Raw genomic sequence first — 15,719 nt, 5'->3', positions numbered from 1 at the left:
ACTTGTTCCTCTGCATGAATGCCTTAGTGGATTTTGAGCAGTGTTTTGGGTCAATGTCTTGTTGTAAGATCCATCCCCGGCGCAGCTTCAGCTTTGTCACTGATTCCTGGACATTGGTCTCCAGAATCTGCTGATACTGAGTGGAATCCATGCGTCCCTCAACTTTGACAAGATTCCCAGTCCCTGCACTGGCCACACAGCCCCACAGCATGATGGAACCACCACCATATTTTACTGTAGGTAGCAGGTGTTTTTCTTGGAATGCTGTGTTCGTTTTCCTCCATGCATAACGCCCCTTGTTATGCCCAAATAACTCAATTTTAGTTTCATCAGTCCACAGCACCTTATTCCAAAATGAAGCTGGCTTGTCCAAATGTGCTTGAGCATACCTCAAGCGGCTCTGTTTGTGCTGTGGGCGGAGAAAAGGCTTCCTCTGCATCACTTTCACATACAGCATCTCCTTGTGTAAAGTGCGCCGAATGGTTGAACGATGCACAGTGACTCCATCTGCTGCAAGATGATGTTGTAGGTCTTTGGTGCTGGTCTGTGGGTTGACTCTGACTGTTCTCACCATTTAAGCTTCTGTCTATCCGAAATCTTTCTTGGTCTGCCACTTGAGCCTTAACTTGAACTGAGCCTGTGGTCTTCCATTTCCTCAATATGTTCCTAACTGTGGAAACAGACAGCTTAAATCTCTGGGACAGCTTTCTGTATCATTCCCCTAAACCATGATGATGAACAGTCTTTGTCTTCAGGTCATTTGAGAGTTGTTTTGTGACCCCCATGTTGCTACTCTTCAGAGAAAATTAAAGGAGGAGGGAAATTTACAATTGACCCTCTTAAATACTCTTTCTCATTATAGGATTCACCTGTGTATGTAGGTCATGGGTCACTGACCTTACCAAGCCAATTTGAGTTCCAATAATTAGTTCTAAAAGTTTTGGAATCAATAAAATGACAACGGTGCCCAAATTTATGCACCTGCCTGATTTTGTTTGAACAATTATTGCACACTTTCTGTAAATGCAATAAACTTCATTTCACTTCTCAAATATCACTGTGTGTGTCTCCTATATGATATATTTAACTGACATTTTTTATCGTAACTATTAACGATTAAATTCTGCAATTACAGCCACATTAGCTCCACAAATGAGACACACGGGTTTACCGGCAATGTCAGTAAACATATACTCAGCCTCCCATCGGTTTTTAAAGGCTCTATGTTCAGAATTACCTTTTCTCTTTGGCATCGTGTGGGATAGCTTTGCAATAACTTGCAGCATCATAAGCTAGACTTGATTAACGCGGTAAGTGTTCGGCAAGGCAGCTGAAGCTGCATTATGGGATCTGTAGTTTATTGTGTTACCAGCGCTTCATATCCCCGGACCATTAATAACAATAATATATAAAATGATCTCGGGCGGATATAATTACACGCCGAGCCGGATGTGGCCTGCGGGCCTTGAGTTTGACACATGTGGACTAAATAGAACTTGAAAAGATATATTTATTCAAATATGATCGCGCAATTCAGATCGAGTTGATGTGCACCGACGTATCGAGCCCGCGTGCTATTGTGGTTTCGCCTGCGTGCCTCAATAAGTCACCCTCCCCTCGCTCTTACTTTTTTACCGTTCATCTAATGAATACACTGAGTATGGCTTTACCAAAACAATCATTGATGGCGAATAAAGTATTCATTATTCATAAAGCTTCAATTGGTGATCTGTCTTTCTGCATTAACCGCATATTTTTTCATACTTCTCAAACCAAGGGGATGAGAGGGTAAAATAAATCGGGAAGTGCGTGTACATACTCAGTGCACCCCCTCTTGGGAATCGAACCTCGGACATCGGTGATAGAGGCGAAGCCTCTACCATTGCGCCACGGCTGGTGGTTTGTCTATTTGCGAGTATGTAGCAGCGGAGAAGTAGTGTGTTAAAGAAGTTATGAAAAAGAAAAGGGAACATTTTAAAAATAACGTAACATGATTGTCAATATACAGTAATTGTTTTGTGAGTGTTATGATTGTTGCTATCATCAAGGATTTGATTATCATTATTTCTTTCAATCAGGTTCGTATTTGTAGGATTTGTTGTGTTCACGTTACATTCCGTGTTTGTCAATCGTTGTAAAGATAACAGGTTTCATTCTTCGATTCGTTTCTTACTGCATCAATAAAAGCTCGTCTTCCTCTTTATCTGAGACGTGACACACTGCATGCATGGGTTTTTTTTTTTTACACTGTCTTCCTTTAGCGGGACATTGACTTTTTCCACCCCACGGCTGTATTTAATGTTAGCTAAGACCCGGCACTTAAAAGTTTCTCTCGCAGTTTCGCTGAGTTTGTGCCAAACACTGCCCTGACCATCTCATCTTCCTCTGCATAAGCACAGTCCTTCACCCGTGAATATTTAGCGGCAGTGTTTCTATTGGATTGCCGCTGACGGACAGCCTTATATGGGCAGGCACTAAATTACGTGGGAGGCGTAACTCCGCCTCCTACGGGCATTGAGCAGAAGTCTATTATAGTATATGGGCAAAAAAAATAGGTTCCAGTTATGACCATTACGCGTAGAATTTCGAAATGAAACCTGCCCAACTTTTGTAAGTAAGCTGTAAGTAATGAGCCTGCCAAATTTCAGCCTTCTACCTACACTGAGTGAGAGTGAGTGAGTGAGTGAGTGAGTGAGTGAGTGAGTGAGTGAGTGCGTGCGTGCGTGGCCTTTTATTAGTATAGATATGTATCATCTCTTAGAAAGACAAACGGAATGCATATGTCTCTGTTGTATACCAATTGGTATGGGATTTATAAAAGCAGTGTTAATATTAGTGATGACCCATCTGTTTTTAATGACAAATGCAATGCATTTTATTAATGTAAATGTCTGAAATTTAGACAGAGCATCCAGAGGAATACACACACATATGCAGACACACAAACGTTACTAGTAGTAGTTTGCCATATCATTTTCCCAATTTAAACACGATCTGAGATTTCTGTCATTTATTCTCTGAGAAATCATTTGGCTTTTTTGCTGTTTCTTTTGAGTTATCTTCTAGCAGTGTGAGGAAGTAACAGTCAGTGACTTGTACACAAGCAGATACTATGTTGTTATACACATCTAAAATAATTTGGCTTGTAAATCCATTTGTTGATAATGGTGCATTATTTTGTCCATTACTGTTGTCATTCGTTGAATTTTAGCTATTTGTTTCAGCTTGGGTGTCAATTTGGCACTTTCTGCCATGAAGGGGACCTCTGTAATGATATCATTTCAACTGTGATTTATACCTTTGTTATCAGATTAGGTACAGGCTGATACTGGTATGGCAGTTCAGCCACTTTCTGGAATATAGTTTGGGTTAGCTGCATCTGGATGTTTGCATCCTTGTTAGATCTGCTGTCTTAACAGGCCATGTGTGCCACTAAAAAGCCTAGAAAAATGAACAATTTCCTCTTTGTCCTTCAGCACTATTTCAGCAAATTTTAAAAATACTGTTATCATGATTAAACACTGAAAATTCTGAGAGTAAATACAAATTCTCATATAAATATCTTAGCCCTAATTAAAACAATCAAGGTTATCTTTTTTGTAAATAATTAACATTAAATTACAAGTGCAAAAATTATTTCAAGGCTTTATTTAGTACTTACAGTATCTGAAATTATAAAATTATACTTCTTCATTGTGTTATAAATCAGTTTTCACAGATTCAGAGTGCTCATAATTTTGCCTATTCTCATCATCATTTTGTGTATTTTTTCTAATAAAGCTTCATATGCTTAGTTAATTTTCTCTTTACTTCAGAGGAGAATATGAATTTGAAGGCCCCACCATTATCTATTGTCCTTCAAGAAAAGTCACAGAACAGGTTTCCAGAGAACTGCTAAAATTGGGAATACATTCTGCTGTGTACCATGCTGGTATGGGGATTCGAGCTAGAAGAGAAACTCACCACAGATTCATGAGAGATGAAATTCAGGTAAGCAATCTAATGTAAAAGATTTAAGAATCTGTGGATGAAGTCATCCTTTTTATACCACATTTCTTAAAGTTTTATTTACTTAAAGCAATGAACATATATTTGTTGTCATAATTACTTTAAATTAGTTAAAACATGTACTTCATAGTTATATCGTTCTTACTCTTCAGACTTTCAAACATTTCTTTTGCTGCTGTCTTTGTGATATCCCGTGCATTTTTAATTGTATGTTTTTTAGTGTGTTGTAGCCACAATTGCTTTTGGCATGGGAATAAACAAAGCAGATATTCGCAAAGTCATTCACTATGGAGCACCCAAAGAGATGGAAGCTTACTACCAAGAAATTGGCAGAGCGGGTAGAGATGGTTTGCCAAGTGCATGCCATGTTGTTTGGACATCTGGAGATATGGCTATTAACAGGTAACTTTCTCACACTGAAACTTTTTAAAATTTTTTTCATGAATAATTATGAACTGTATTATTTATTACATAGATAAAATCAACATGATCATTTTTTCTGTTAACTATATCATAGTTTATGAGACAAAAGTCACTTATTCGCATATAAGTTGGGTCTTGAAACCCGAAAAATTTATCATATAATCAGAACCTAACTACTTTCAAAAATGCAATACTTATTATTTTTTTACACATCTTATTGCCTCCTCCAATCACGCATCAGTTTCTCAGACACACTGAAGTTTGTTGCAGTTTCTTTCGCCACTTCATTGACTTTTAATTTAAAACAAGCTTCATATTTTCTTCTGATCAAACACTCCATAGTAGATAAGGGATGCTCTTATGATAAAAGTGTATGAGGGTGTGAGATACAAAAAACACAAATCAGTGCAAACGTTGCTTTTTCGGGTATTACCATGTGGTCACGTAGGCACAATACATAGAAAAAAAAGGCAGTGTGCTCTGCAGTTACTCACTCAGGTGGGCGTTAGCATATCGTAATCTCTTGGACCAATAGCACGAGTTTTCCGCATTCGACTTATGTGACATACATTATAAAAAACCAGAAGTTTTATGGTAAAATCAAGCCCCGACTAATCCGTGGGAGAACTTATCTGCGAGTATATGCGGTATGTTGTTTGAAAATTAAATAGAATTAATTTGAATTAAATGTATTGTAAAAGCACAACCATAAAGGCAAAAAAACAACCTACCCTCACAACTTCCACACATATCCCAACCAACCCCAAACAATACCAACATGAGCTAAAGGGTGGTACTGATAATAAACAATAACAATAATTCTTTACATTTATAGAGTGCTTTTCTCATTACTGAAAGTACTTTGCAAACTCTATGCAGGAAGCTGCCAGCACGCAAACCCAGGCACTGTTTACTAACTCTACAATACTTTTCCAGTGGTGAAATATGATGATAATAGCATCATGCTGTAAGTTTGTTTTTGAGCAGGAGGGACTGAGAGGAGACTAGTCATGGTCAAGAAAATGTTTAACGGAGCAAAGTACAGAAATATCCATAATGAAAATCTGCACCAGCACACTCTGGACCTCAGAATGAGAAGAATTCTTCTTCCAATAGAACAGTGGCCCTAAGCGCAAAGTAAAAGCTTAGTGACAACTCTGTGAATATGGTTAAGTAGCCCAGCCAGGGTCTGGACTTGAACCCAATCAAGCATCTCTAGAGAGTCCTGAAAACAGCTGTCCACATATAGTCTCCATTCAACTTGACAGTGCTTGAGAGGATCTCTAGAGAAGAATGGCAGAAAATCTTTAAGTCCAGGTGTGCAAAGCTTGTTACATCATACCCAAGAAATCTTCAGGCAGGAGTCACAGCCAATGGGGTTTTAACTAAGCACAAAGTAAAGAGTCTTGGGTCAATGTGAAATTTGTTTTTTATTTTTAATAAATTTGTAAACATTTTTAAAATCATGTTTTTGTTTTGCCATTCTGTGGCATCGAGTGGTGGTTGATGATGAAAAATTAATTTAAGTGATTTTAGCGTAAGGCTGCAAGAATCTGAATACACTGTGAGTTGATATATCTAACTGGTAAGTACATATTTTACTCTATAAGACTTTTTCATTTAACTGACTTTTAATGTTTGTGTGAGGTCATCAATGTATAGTCTCTAAGAAAGAGAGATTTTTTTTTTTCAATCTGGCAAGCAAACAAACCACTGTGCACAACTTTAACTGTTACAATGGTAGCTGAATGACTTCCCGCTAACTGTGCAACCTGCTGTCCTTACAATAAAATGTGATGCCTTGTTTCTAAATGTCTCTTGAGTTATAATGATTTTTAAGCTGCCATTGGTGAGGATTTCTGAGCATTTAACAAACAATAGATAATGCACACCTTCAGTGTGCTAGCTTGTAAATCAGAAAATCGACTTGATATTTGCACTCTTTCACTTTTTGTTGTTTCCCTAATATTTATTATCAGCTTCATAAGCAAAATATTCCTATTGATTTATTCAATGTGTTGCTTAAAGGTGACATGTAGGCTTTCTCTTGATTTTTTTTTTTGGTTTTGTTTAACATGAATCACCTTTCCTTCTTGATTACTGAGTACATATAAAAGGATTGTTTTGAGAATGAGCGACAGCACACCTAAAGAAACGAATGTCTATAATGAATGTAACAGCGTTGTCCACAAGTTTGCAGAGTAAAAATGTTAAGGTGGCATCTTGCTACTGATACACTGTGTGCCGTAACATCCCACTGCTCCATACACTGTTATAGAAATGTTGTGCCACTTTAGGTGTACCCCAATTTAAGAGCCACTGCCATACAGGACGTGTGAATGGATAACATAATTTTATCACAACCAACAATGATTTGTGGAACGGTGTCTCTTTGCTCATTATTATCTTTAAGATATTTGCCATGCAGCATGCACACTTATAGCTAGTGGTCTTAGTACATTGTATTCAGCTACAAAAATCTTTTTAGCCCTGCCTATTTGTGTTGTACCTTGCAAGTTTTGAATATTACAAATTAACGCTATGAAAAGCAAACAAAAGTAAAGTGGCATAGATGCCTTGTAAGCTAAGAATAGCACTCATTATTGGCAAGATTCAAGTAGACGTAGTGTTTTTTGATATGGGGCCCCAATGAGGTTACTTTCGGAAAAATATGAGTAAAGTAACATTGTTTTCGTGTGCCATTGTGAGTTGGGTGAAAATAATTGATGTTTGAAATTTAAGAAACTATTGAAAGATTTATGAGAAGTGATATGGTGAGTGATGTTTATAATTATATAATACCTTTTTACTGTCTAACTTTAAACTATGCCTTTCATTTGCAATTCTGTATATTCTTATAATACAGTTTATTAAAATATTTGTTAATTCCCTTTTCTGTAACTCTTAAGTTTAAATTTGCATAACCTAATATTTTGGTGAAAAAAATACAGATTTTTTAGTTATATCTGGAGAGGAAACTGTTTACTCTCTCTACCTGTTTTTTCTGTAACCTCTGATTCTCCTAGCATGTTAACTTTTTCACAGACTGTTAAATCCTATTTAGTTTCAAAGAATTTTGATCACTAATGTCAATCATCTTTTCATAGTTGTGAATAGAAATCAACGTTAGAGTACTTTATGTGATTTTTTTTTTATTAGAAACTTACATTTGATCTTGATGTAAATTTTGTGACCTTTAATTGTTCTCTATTTTTCAGGCATCTTCTGAACAATATGAAAAGTGAGAAATTTAAAGTATATAAGTTGAAAATGATGTCAAAAATGGAGCAGTATCTCAGCTCACTGAAGTGCAGAAGAAAGTAAAGTCAATAATTTGCTAATGATAAACTTTATACATGTCTCTATTAATTGCAAAATAAATCACTTACTGGTAATTTTTTTCTAAATGAAAAAAAAATAACAAGTCATACCATGCAAAACCCACACAGAGAGACATTTAAATCATTACTAGCAAATATGATATTGCTTTTCACTGAATTCCACAACATCATACACAAAAGCCAGTTTTTAAAAATATGACTTAAAGCATTTAAAGAATGCTTTCTCTCTACACCCAATGCAACTTTAACATTGCTCATCTATAAAACAATTGTTCTTTAATTAAAATATCTATTTTGCTATTTATACAGTGTTTTTTTATTATTTATTGGGATCAAACTGTGCAATGTAAATAGGCAGACATAGAAAATGTTTTTATAAGCATGGTAAGCACAGTATCTGTAACATTATCAGTATTTCTAAGTATATTTTGTATAGGACATCTTTTTTGAACTGAACATTTTAAAATTATTTTTATTGCCTTAAGATTGGTCAGATGTAAAAGCTTACCACTTTATGTTGATTCATTTTACACAGATTAGCTTACAAACTGTTCCATCTTTACTGTGAATTGATTATCTAAACTGCATATTGTGTTGGTATTAATTTATTAGTATTAAACATGTATTAGGCTTCATTGGTCAAGTTATGTGAACATTTAAATAGTTGTTTACTACCAATAGGAAGTTTTTCTGTTAAAACCATGCTTTATTTCACCAGCATTATTCAAATTTTTGTTCACAAGATTTGAATAACTTTGTTTGCAAATATTTTTGTATTTAGAATCATCTTGTCTCACTTTGAGGATAAAAAGCTTAGAAAAGTCAGCTTGGGCATTATTGGAACTGATCGGTGCTGTGATAACTGCAAGTCTAGGTGGGTGTTTAATCTTTTACTTTCACTTTCATATTTTCCTAGTGCCTTTTTACTGTATATTTCTACTGTATTGTATTAATTTTGACTTGCATTGTGTCACTTTAATCTAATACTGCTTGTGTTTTAAATGTTTAATTATTAGGGTAATATTTGATTCTATGGATGATGAATCTGAGCCTGATCTTCAGGATTTTGGGAAGGAAGCTTACCAACTGCTGTCTGCTATCTCAGCTTTAGGAGAAAAGTTTGGAACAACTGTTCCAATACTTTTTCTAAGAGGATCTGTAAGTCACTGTTTAAAATTAATATATTTATTTTCTTTTGACATGTGTTTTCTTTCTATACATAAAAACTTTTTTGAATTTCATATCAAATGGGACGTACCATTGCCTACTCTTGGTTCATCCCTTTTTTATGTTAAATCATTTATAGTCAGTCTGTCATTCATTATTTACTCAGTCATTCAATATTTTTTATAAATGTTTGCCAATATTGTCTTATTATTTTGACTGTTGTTATCTATGGAATCCACAAGAACACTTATGCAATTCTTGTGCAGGAAATCACAGGGGTGTAGCTGGCTTTGTTTATCCACATTTTAATGGGTCTCCACTGCAGTCCTGAATTAATTGAAATCTCTGAAAACTAGCAAGAGAGGAAGCAGAGTGAGACTAAGATGAAAAAGTTTTCAACTATCATTAAAAATTGCACATCCTGACAGTGTCTGTCGAATACTTGGACTAGTACCATCAAAGCGTTTAATTTGCTTTACTGATACTTGGTTTAAGAATATTAACTCAGAAAATAAATCTTGAAACACATAGATTTAGCTTTGAGCAGCAAAACAGAAGTTCAGTTTTCAGAAAGCAAATTGATGGACAGTCTGTGTATGCATTAGTAACAGATGGTGTTATAATCTGTAGGCACTTTGCTGTGGGACTTCTTACAGGTCCCTTTTACCATTTTTTTTTCTTTGAGTTCTGGGAGTACTTACTGATTTCTGTATGTTGGTCCTTTATTATTAACATTGTTTTCTAGTCTCTTCCAATGCACTCCCCACAAATTCTTCTCTTTTCTGTTCCCTTTACTTCAATCCAGCAGAGATTATTAAGTCTGTACACACTTGCTGCAAATACAACAAATTAGCTGTTGACCCACTTTCCTTCATTTTTTTGAAAGCCCTCTTTTTGACCCTGTTCTTCTTGATCATTCAGCAGTGAGGATTACGTCATTATTTGGTGTCAGTGTTGCAATGCAGTTATCTATGATTCATCTATTACAGGGCTCAGTGTCCTGTGATCATGAAAATGATCTTGCTCTATTATTTTTTTATGCCTTTGGGGCATTCTGTCCAGCGGGGCGTGCTAGCTTCCTTGTTGGAGTAAGTTCTTTTGTAATGTTACATAACCCAAAACTATATAGATATAATATTAAAAGGCAATACCCCTCCCTTAGTGATATGGCGGTAAGAAATCACATAGGAGAAATAACTTAGCTTTCTTTAATAATGGTGTACATGGCATAACAGACAAGGAAGCCATGACAAGACCATTACCGAAGTGGGAGTGCGATGTATACAGTCTGCTGTTATCGTCGCTGTGCTGGAAGGATTTCATCCTTCCGTCGGCTTCAAATAGTTTACTCTTTCTCCATGTGCAGGCTCCCACTTAAGTAAATCATGCTATTCCAAATAAGGAAAAGAAGATCCAATGTCTTGCTGACTCTGACACAAAGAAGTAGTACAATGCCCTTTTTGCAGTTGTCCCTTTCTTGTCTTCTAATGCTTGCCTAGCAGTTCTAAATGATGATCTCCTGTGTGCTAAATCTGGCCTTGTGTTAACTGTACATGTGAGTGGTTTTATAAAATATTTTTTGTACAGAGCACAGTGACATATTAAGCTTATGTGCTTATTACAGGCGTACAGCACAGATTATGTTTCTCTCATTACATTTCTCTAACAGGACTAAGTTGAAGTGTAGGTGGGCAGGGTGGGAGTGAGCAACCTTAGGTGGGGGTTGTTTTTATATCCAATATTGTTATTGCTTGCTGTAGATCAATTAATGTGCAAAATGTTTGTATGTTTCCTTTCTATCTCCGTGCTTTTGATGTTTCAATACATATCTGAATACAAAAAAGATGTAAGTGTATTAATAGCACTGTTAGAGAATGCTTATCCTCTCTGAATGTAATATATAAAGTTTAATGTTTGTTTGATGTCTATATTTGCTACCTACAGTGGGTTTAGTCAGTAAAATTTTGCTTGAGGTGAAAATATTTCCCCCTGGGAAATTTATTTAGTGACAGCTGCTGCACTTTATTCTGCACCCAGCAGTGCCAGGTACCACTGCTATATTATACAATAACTTCTCACTGCTGGATTTCAGTCATACTGTTTTTCCTTGTGAATTTAACTAAGTCATTGTTATAGTAGATTGTTTTCCCAGCTGCAGATGTGGAAGTTGCAGTTGAAAGCATTTGTGAAACTGTATAAAAACAGAATTTCAAATCATATAGGTGGCTTAAAATTGTGTTAGCTGATTTCACTTTATTATAACTGGAATCTTTGTTACCGTGCTACTATTATGATATCAATATTAATACTAAGAGGGGCCAGCAAACTAGGCAAATAATATATAAAGATCTCTGACCCATGCAAAATCCCACCACATGTGGTTGTGTGACTGGATGTGGCTGACCATGACAGTATTCATGTACAACCAAAATACAAGCAGAAACTGAAACAGGAAAAAACAGCCTTATATTTTATTAAACACAGAATTGGAGCAGTAACAATATAGTAAGATAGAAGAATGCTGGTTAGGATTTGCTGACAGTTATCACACCATTAAGAGGAAGATTAGCAACGTGCATGCAATTAGTAAAATTATGTATCACCAAAAATATTGCAACACTTCTTTTGGGGGAAAAAAACAACATGCTCTTTGTGAAAATTAGGTCAAAGAAAAGTTGGTTTTACAGAGCATAATGAACAAATCCAATAAATAACATAAAATGATATATGGGGGAAAATCTAAAGGAGGTTTTATGCTAAGTCTAAAGCAGCTGTGTTAGGCTCTAAAAACCATCACAGCAATGGGTGCTTTTTAAAGGGATGACCTTTCTGAAAGACAACGAAAGCAAGCTCTTCATGAATGAATTAAATTGTTTTTTTCAAATTTAAAACCAATGATTTAAATATCCAGAATAAACAAGGAAATGCATTGCAAAAATGTCAGAAATGTTACTGGTGCCTGAGCTGTGTGGTTTTGTGATCGAGATGTGCAAAAACAGTTAATCATTACCCCTATTTTAAATCTTTCTAAGACAGGTAAAGTGCAAATCACTATTTTATAGGGCATTCGGTTAAAATTAAATTGGGGCTCCTTATTTCTTTGTTCAGCTTCCTTTACAATTTAAACTTGATACCAGTTTCCTGAGGCACAATGATTACAGTTATATTATTAAGTATGCTTATGGTGATACAGTGATAGGATGCATATGCGAGAAAGATGAAAATTTCTCGGTCAGGCAGGTGAACAAAGTTGATGTCCTGGTAGAGGAGGTAGAAATAGTAACTAAAAGTATCAAAAATAACAGCCTACTCTGGATCATTAATACAAAAAATATCTGTTTAAAGTGCTTATTTCTGTTATTACTTTTAATTTTGCAGTTTCATTAGTGGCCTGGTAAGGAAAAATTGGAAAAAGCGCCAGCAAATTACCAGACATGCAGTCCTTTAATAGAAATGATATGATTAATTTTATAACCGTGTGTCAGAGGTTGATGGAAGAAAACATAGAAAACATTTCAGCTAAACATAGGAACCAATTACATGTAAAGCTTTCCTTTAGTTAATCAGAGAGGGTGGTAGCTTTAAAGACCCACATATCTAATTAAAGAATTTATTTATCTCCAGTGCTAAACAGGTTTTAGCAATAAACTTCAGAAGTAGTAAAGTTTTTTAGGTGAAAAGTGTCTTATTAAGTGTAGTGAATATGTCTAGGTAAAAGTCTATTATTATAATTTTTTAAATAACTACCAAAGCATTGTTTATGTACATTTGTGTTTCTGACTTTTTTTGAATATTATAAACCAGGTTTTATTTTTTGTGCTTTTTTGCCCATCTGTTTGAATACATCTAAGAAGATTAATTTCATGTTCTTCTATATAAATATTGCTAATTAAAAACATTTAACCTTAAATTTCCTACTGTAACTATCTATATATTGATGATAAATAAACAGTTTAATCGGTGGATTTACGGTGTGATTTCTGGGAGTTAGTTAGTACGGAAGTAGTAACATTTTTAAAAGTAGTATGACGCTCCCTATGCTTTAATCATACTGGCCCCTTTAGTTTGGGGTTGACTTACTAATTATATTTTATATTTTTACTGTTTCTTTTCCCTTCTGTAAATGTGACCTCCAATCAACATGTTTCCCTGCAGTGTTAAAAATTGGCCATTGATTGATTGGATCTTTTGTATATTGTTTAAATACTTAAATTCCACCAACATTTTTAATTTTAGACATTGTACTGAATATATGGTCTGTTTTTCATCTATGAAGTTAGAGCTTTTTGCAAACAATGTGCATAATTTTAGCACATTGCTCAAAATTTCTGCTTCATACATAGCACCACTGCTACCACACATTGTTAGAAAACTTAATCAAAACTGAATTTTTGTTTAAAACTTGAAAAACTTTGTTTTTCAGCAGAATTTGTAACTGCTCAGGTTTTCATCTTCAATGCAGTGTTTTTTATTTCCACAAGATGGAGTAGAGACCCATGAAAAATATAAGTATGAGTTTGGACATTACTTTTCTTTAACCGAACTTGTTTATACGTTTTGGGTAATTTTATTGATTTTATTAAAATCAAAGAACATTCCATACAAATAAGTCAAGTTTTACAAAACTAGGTTGAAAACAAATCAACCCCTACCCATGAGAAAGAGAACTAGGCCAGCAAAGTAAAACTTTAAACTAGTAAAAACAAGTAAATAGAAAAATCAATAAAAATAAATAGAACTAGCTGAAGCCCGCCGTAGCAGAGGAATAGGAACGGAAAACGGTGAGAAAGGAATTAAGTATAACAAAGGCTTAGGAAACCACCATCGCAGTATAACGAAAATAGCAAGGAGCGAAACAAATGCCAATGGTCGAGAGAGTACCTTCCTGTAGCAGGCTACGGAAAACATAGACATATATAGATAGATGCCGCATTCACTGTGTTGCCCAGTCGACATGATAAGTCAGCGCGTCCGCCCTATTGCGAATGGTAAAAGTGTCATTTAAACTAATACAGGTAGACGTGGAAACCGGGTTTTCTGATTAAAAAACAATAACGTTTTAAACAGTATTGTTTACATACAACAGATTTTGGCGAATCGTTTACATGCAATTATTTATATCAATTTATACACTAAATGCGTGCGTATCCTATGGTCTTAGAGTTGGCGGGCGTGGCTCTCTGTCTTGCGTGCTCTCTCTGTCTTGCTTGCCACAGGACTTGGGAGGACGGTTACAGTTGGAGTGCGTGGCTCTGTTGTGCGTATCCCATGACGCGGTAGGAGCGTATCCCATGGTCTTAAAGTTGGTGGGCAGGGCTCTGTCTTGCTTCCCCCTCAGTAACTTGCTTCCGCTCAGTGTCTTGTGTGCCCTTAGTGAATTACTGTATATATATATATATATATATATATATATATATATATGTATATGTATATGTATATGTATATGTATATGTATATGTATATATATATATATGTATATATATATATGTATATGTATATATGTATATATATATATGTGTATATATATGTGTATATATATATGTATATATATATATATATATATATATATACACACAGTGGTGTGAAAACTATTTGCCCCTTCCTGATTTCTTATTCTTTTGCATGTTTGTCACACAAAATGTTTCTGATCATCAAACACATTTAACCATTAGTCAAATATAACACAAGTAAACACAAAATGCAGTTTTTAAATGATAGTTTTTATTATTTAGGGAGAAAAAAAATCCAGACCTACATGGCCCTGTGTGAAAAGTAATTGCCCCTTGTTAAAAATAACCTAACTGTGGTGTATCACACCTGAGTTCAATTTCCATAGCCACCCCCAGGCCTGATTACTGTCACACCTGTTTCAATCAAGAAATCACTTGAATAGGAGCTGCCTGACACAGAGAAGTAAACCAAAAGCACCTCAAAAACTAGACACAAAAGACCCCAGGACAACGTCTAAAGAACTGCAGGCCTCACTTGCCTCAATTAAGGTCAGTGTTCACGACTCCACCGTAAGAAAGAGACTGGGCAAAAACGGCCTGCATGGCAAATTTCCAAGACGCAAACCACTGTTAAGCAAAAGAACATTAGGGCTCGTCTCAATTTTGCTAAGAAACATCTCAATGATTGCCAAGACTTTTGGGAAAATACCTTGTGGACTGATGAGACAAAAGTTGAACTTTTGGAAGGCAAATGTCCCGTTACATCTGGCGTAAAAGGAACACAGCATTTCAGAAAAAGAACATCATACCAACAGTAAAATATGGTGGTGGTAGTGTGATGGTCTGGGGTTGTTTTGCTGCTTCAGGACCTGGAAGGCTTGCTGTGATAGATGGAACCATGAATTCTACTGTCTACCAAAAATACCTGAAGGAGAATGTCCGGCCATCTGTTCGTCAACTCAAGCTGAAGCGATCTTGGGTGCTGCAACAGGACAATGACCCAAAACACACCAGCAAATCCACCTCTGAATGGCTGAAGAAAAACAAAATGAAGACTTTGGAGTGGCCTAGTCAAAGTCCTGACCCGAATCCAATTGAGATGCTATGGCATGACCTTAAAAAGGTGGTTCTTGCTAGAAAACCCTCAAATAAAGCTGAATTACAACAATTCTGCAAAGATAAGTGGGCCAAAATTCCTCCAGACCACTGTAAAAGACTCATTGCAAGTTATCGTAAACGCTTGATTGCAGTTATTGCTGCTAAGGGTGGCCCAACCAGTTATTAGGTTCAGGGGGCAATTACTTTTTCACACAGGGCCATGTAGGTTTGA

The 15,719-nt window shown here is 35.6% G+C and overlaps 1 protein-coding gene across 1 annotated transcript in view; it reads left to right on the top strand.

Moving 5' to 3' along the window:
• The window catches only part of wrn (WRN RecQ like helicase), a 188,558-nt gene that overhangs the window by 84,285 nt on the left and 88,554 nt on the right, over positions 1 to 15,719 (top strand). The window contains 5 exon segments of the mRNA XM_039758781.1: positions 3,816 to 3,990; positions 4,229 to 4,410; positions 7,650 to 7,751; positions 8,554 to 8,646; positions 8,789 to 8,930. Of these exon segments, the coding sequence (XP_039614715.1) occupies positions 3,816 to 3,990; positions 4,229 to 4,410; positions 7,650 to 7,751; positions 8,554 to 8,646; positions 8,789 to 8,930 (694 nt within the window).

The sequence above is a fragment of the Polypterus senegalus genome, chromosome 7 (genome assembly GCF_016835505.1).
Source record: "Polypterus senegalus isolate Bchr_013 chromosome 7, ASM1683550v1, whole genome shotgun sequence".
Taxonomy (NCBI): Eukaryota; Metazoa; Chordata; class Cladistia; order Polypteriformes; family Polypteridae; genus Polypterus; species Polypterus senegalus.
This window is presented reverse-complemented; position numbering and strand designations above follow the sequence as displayed.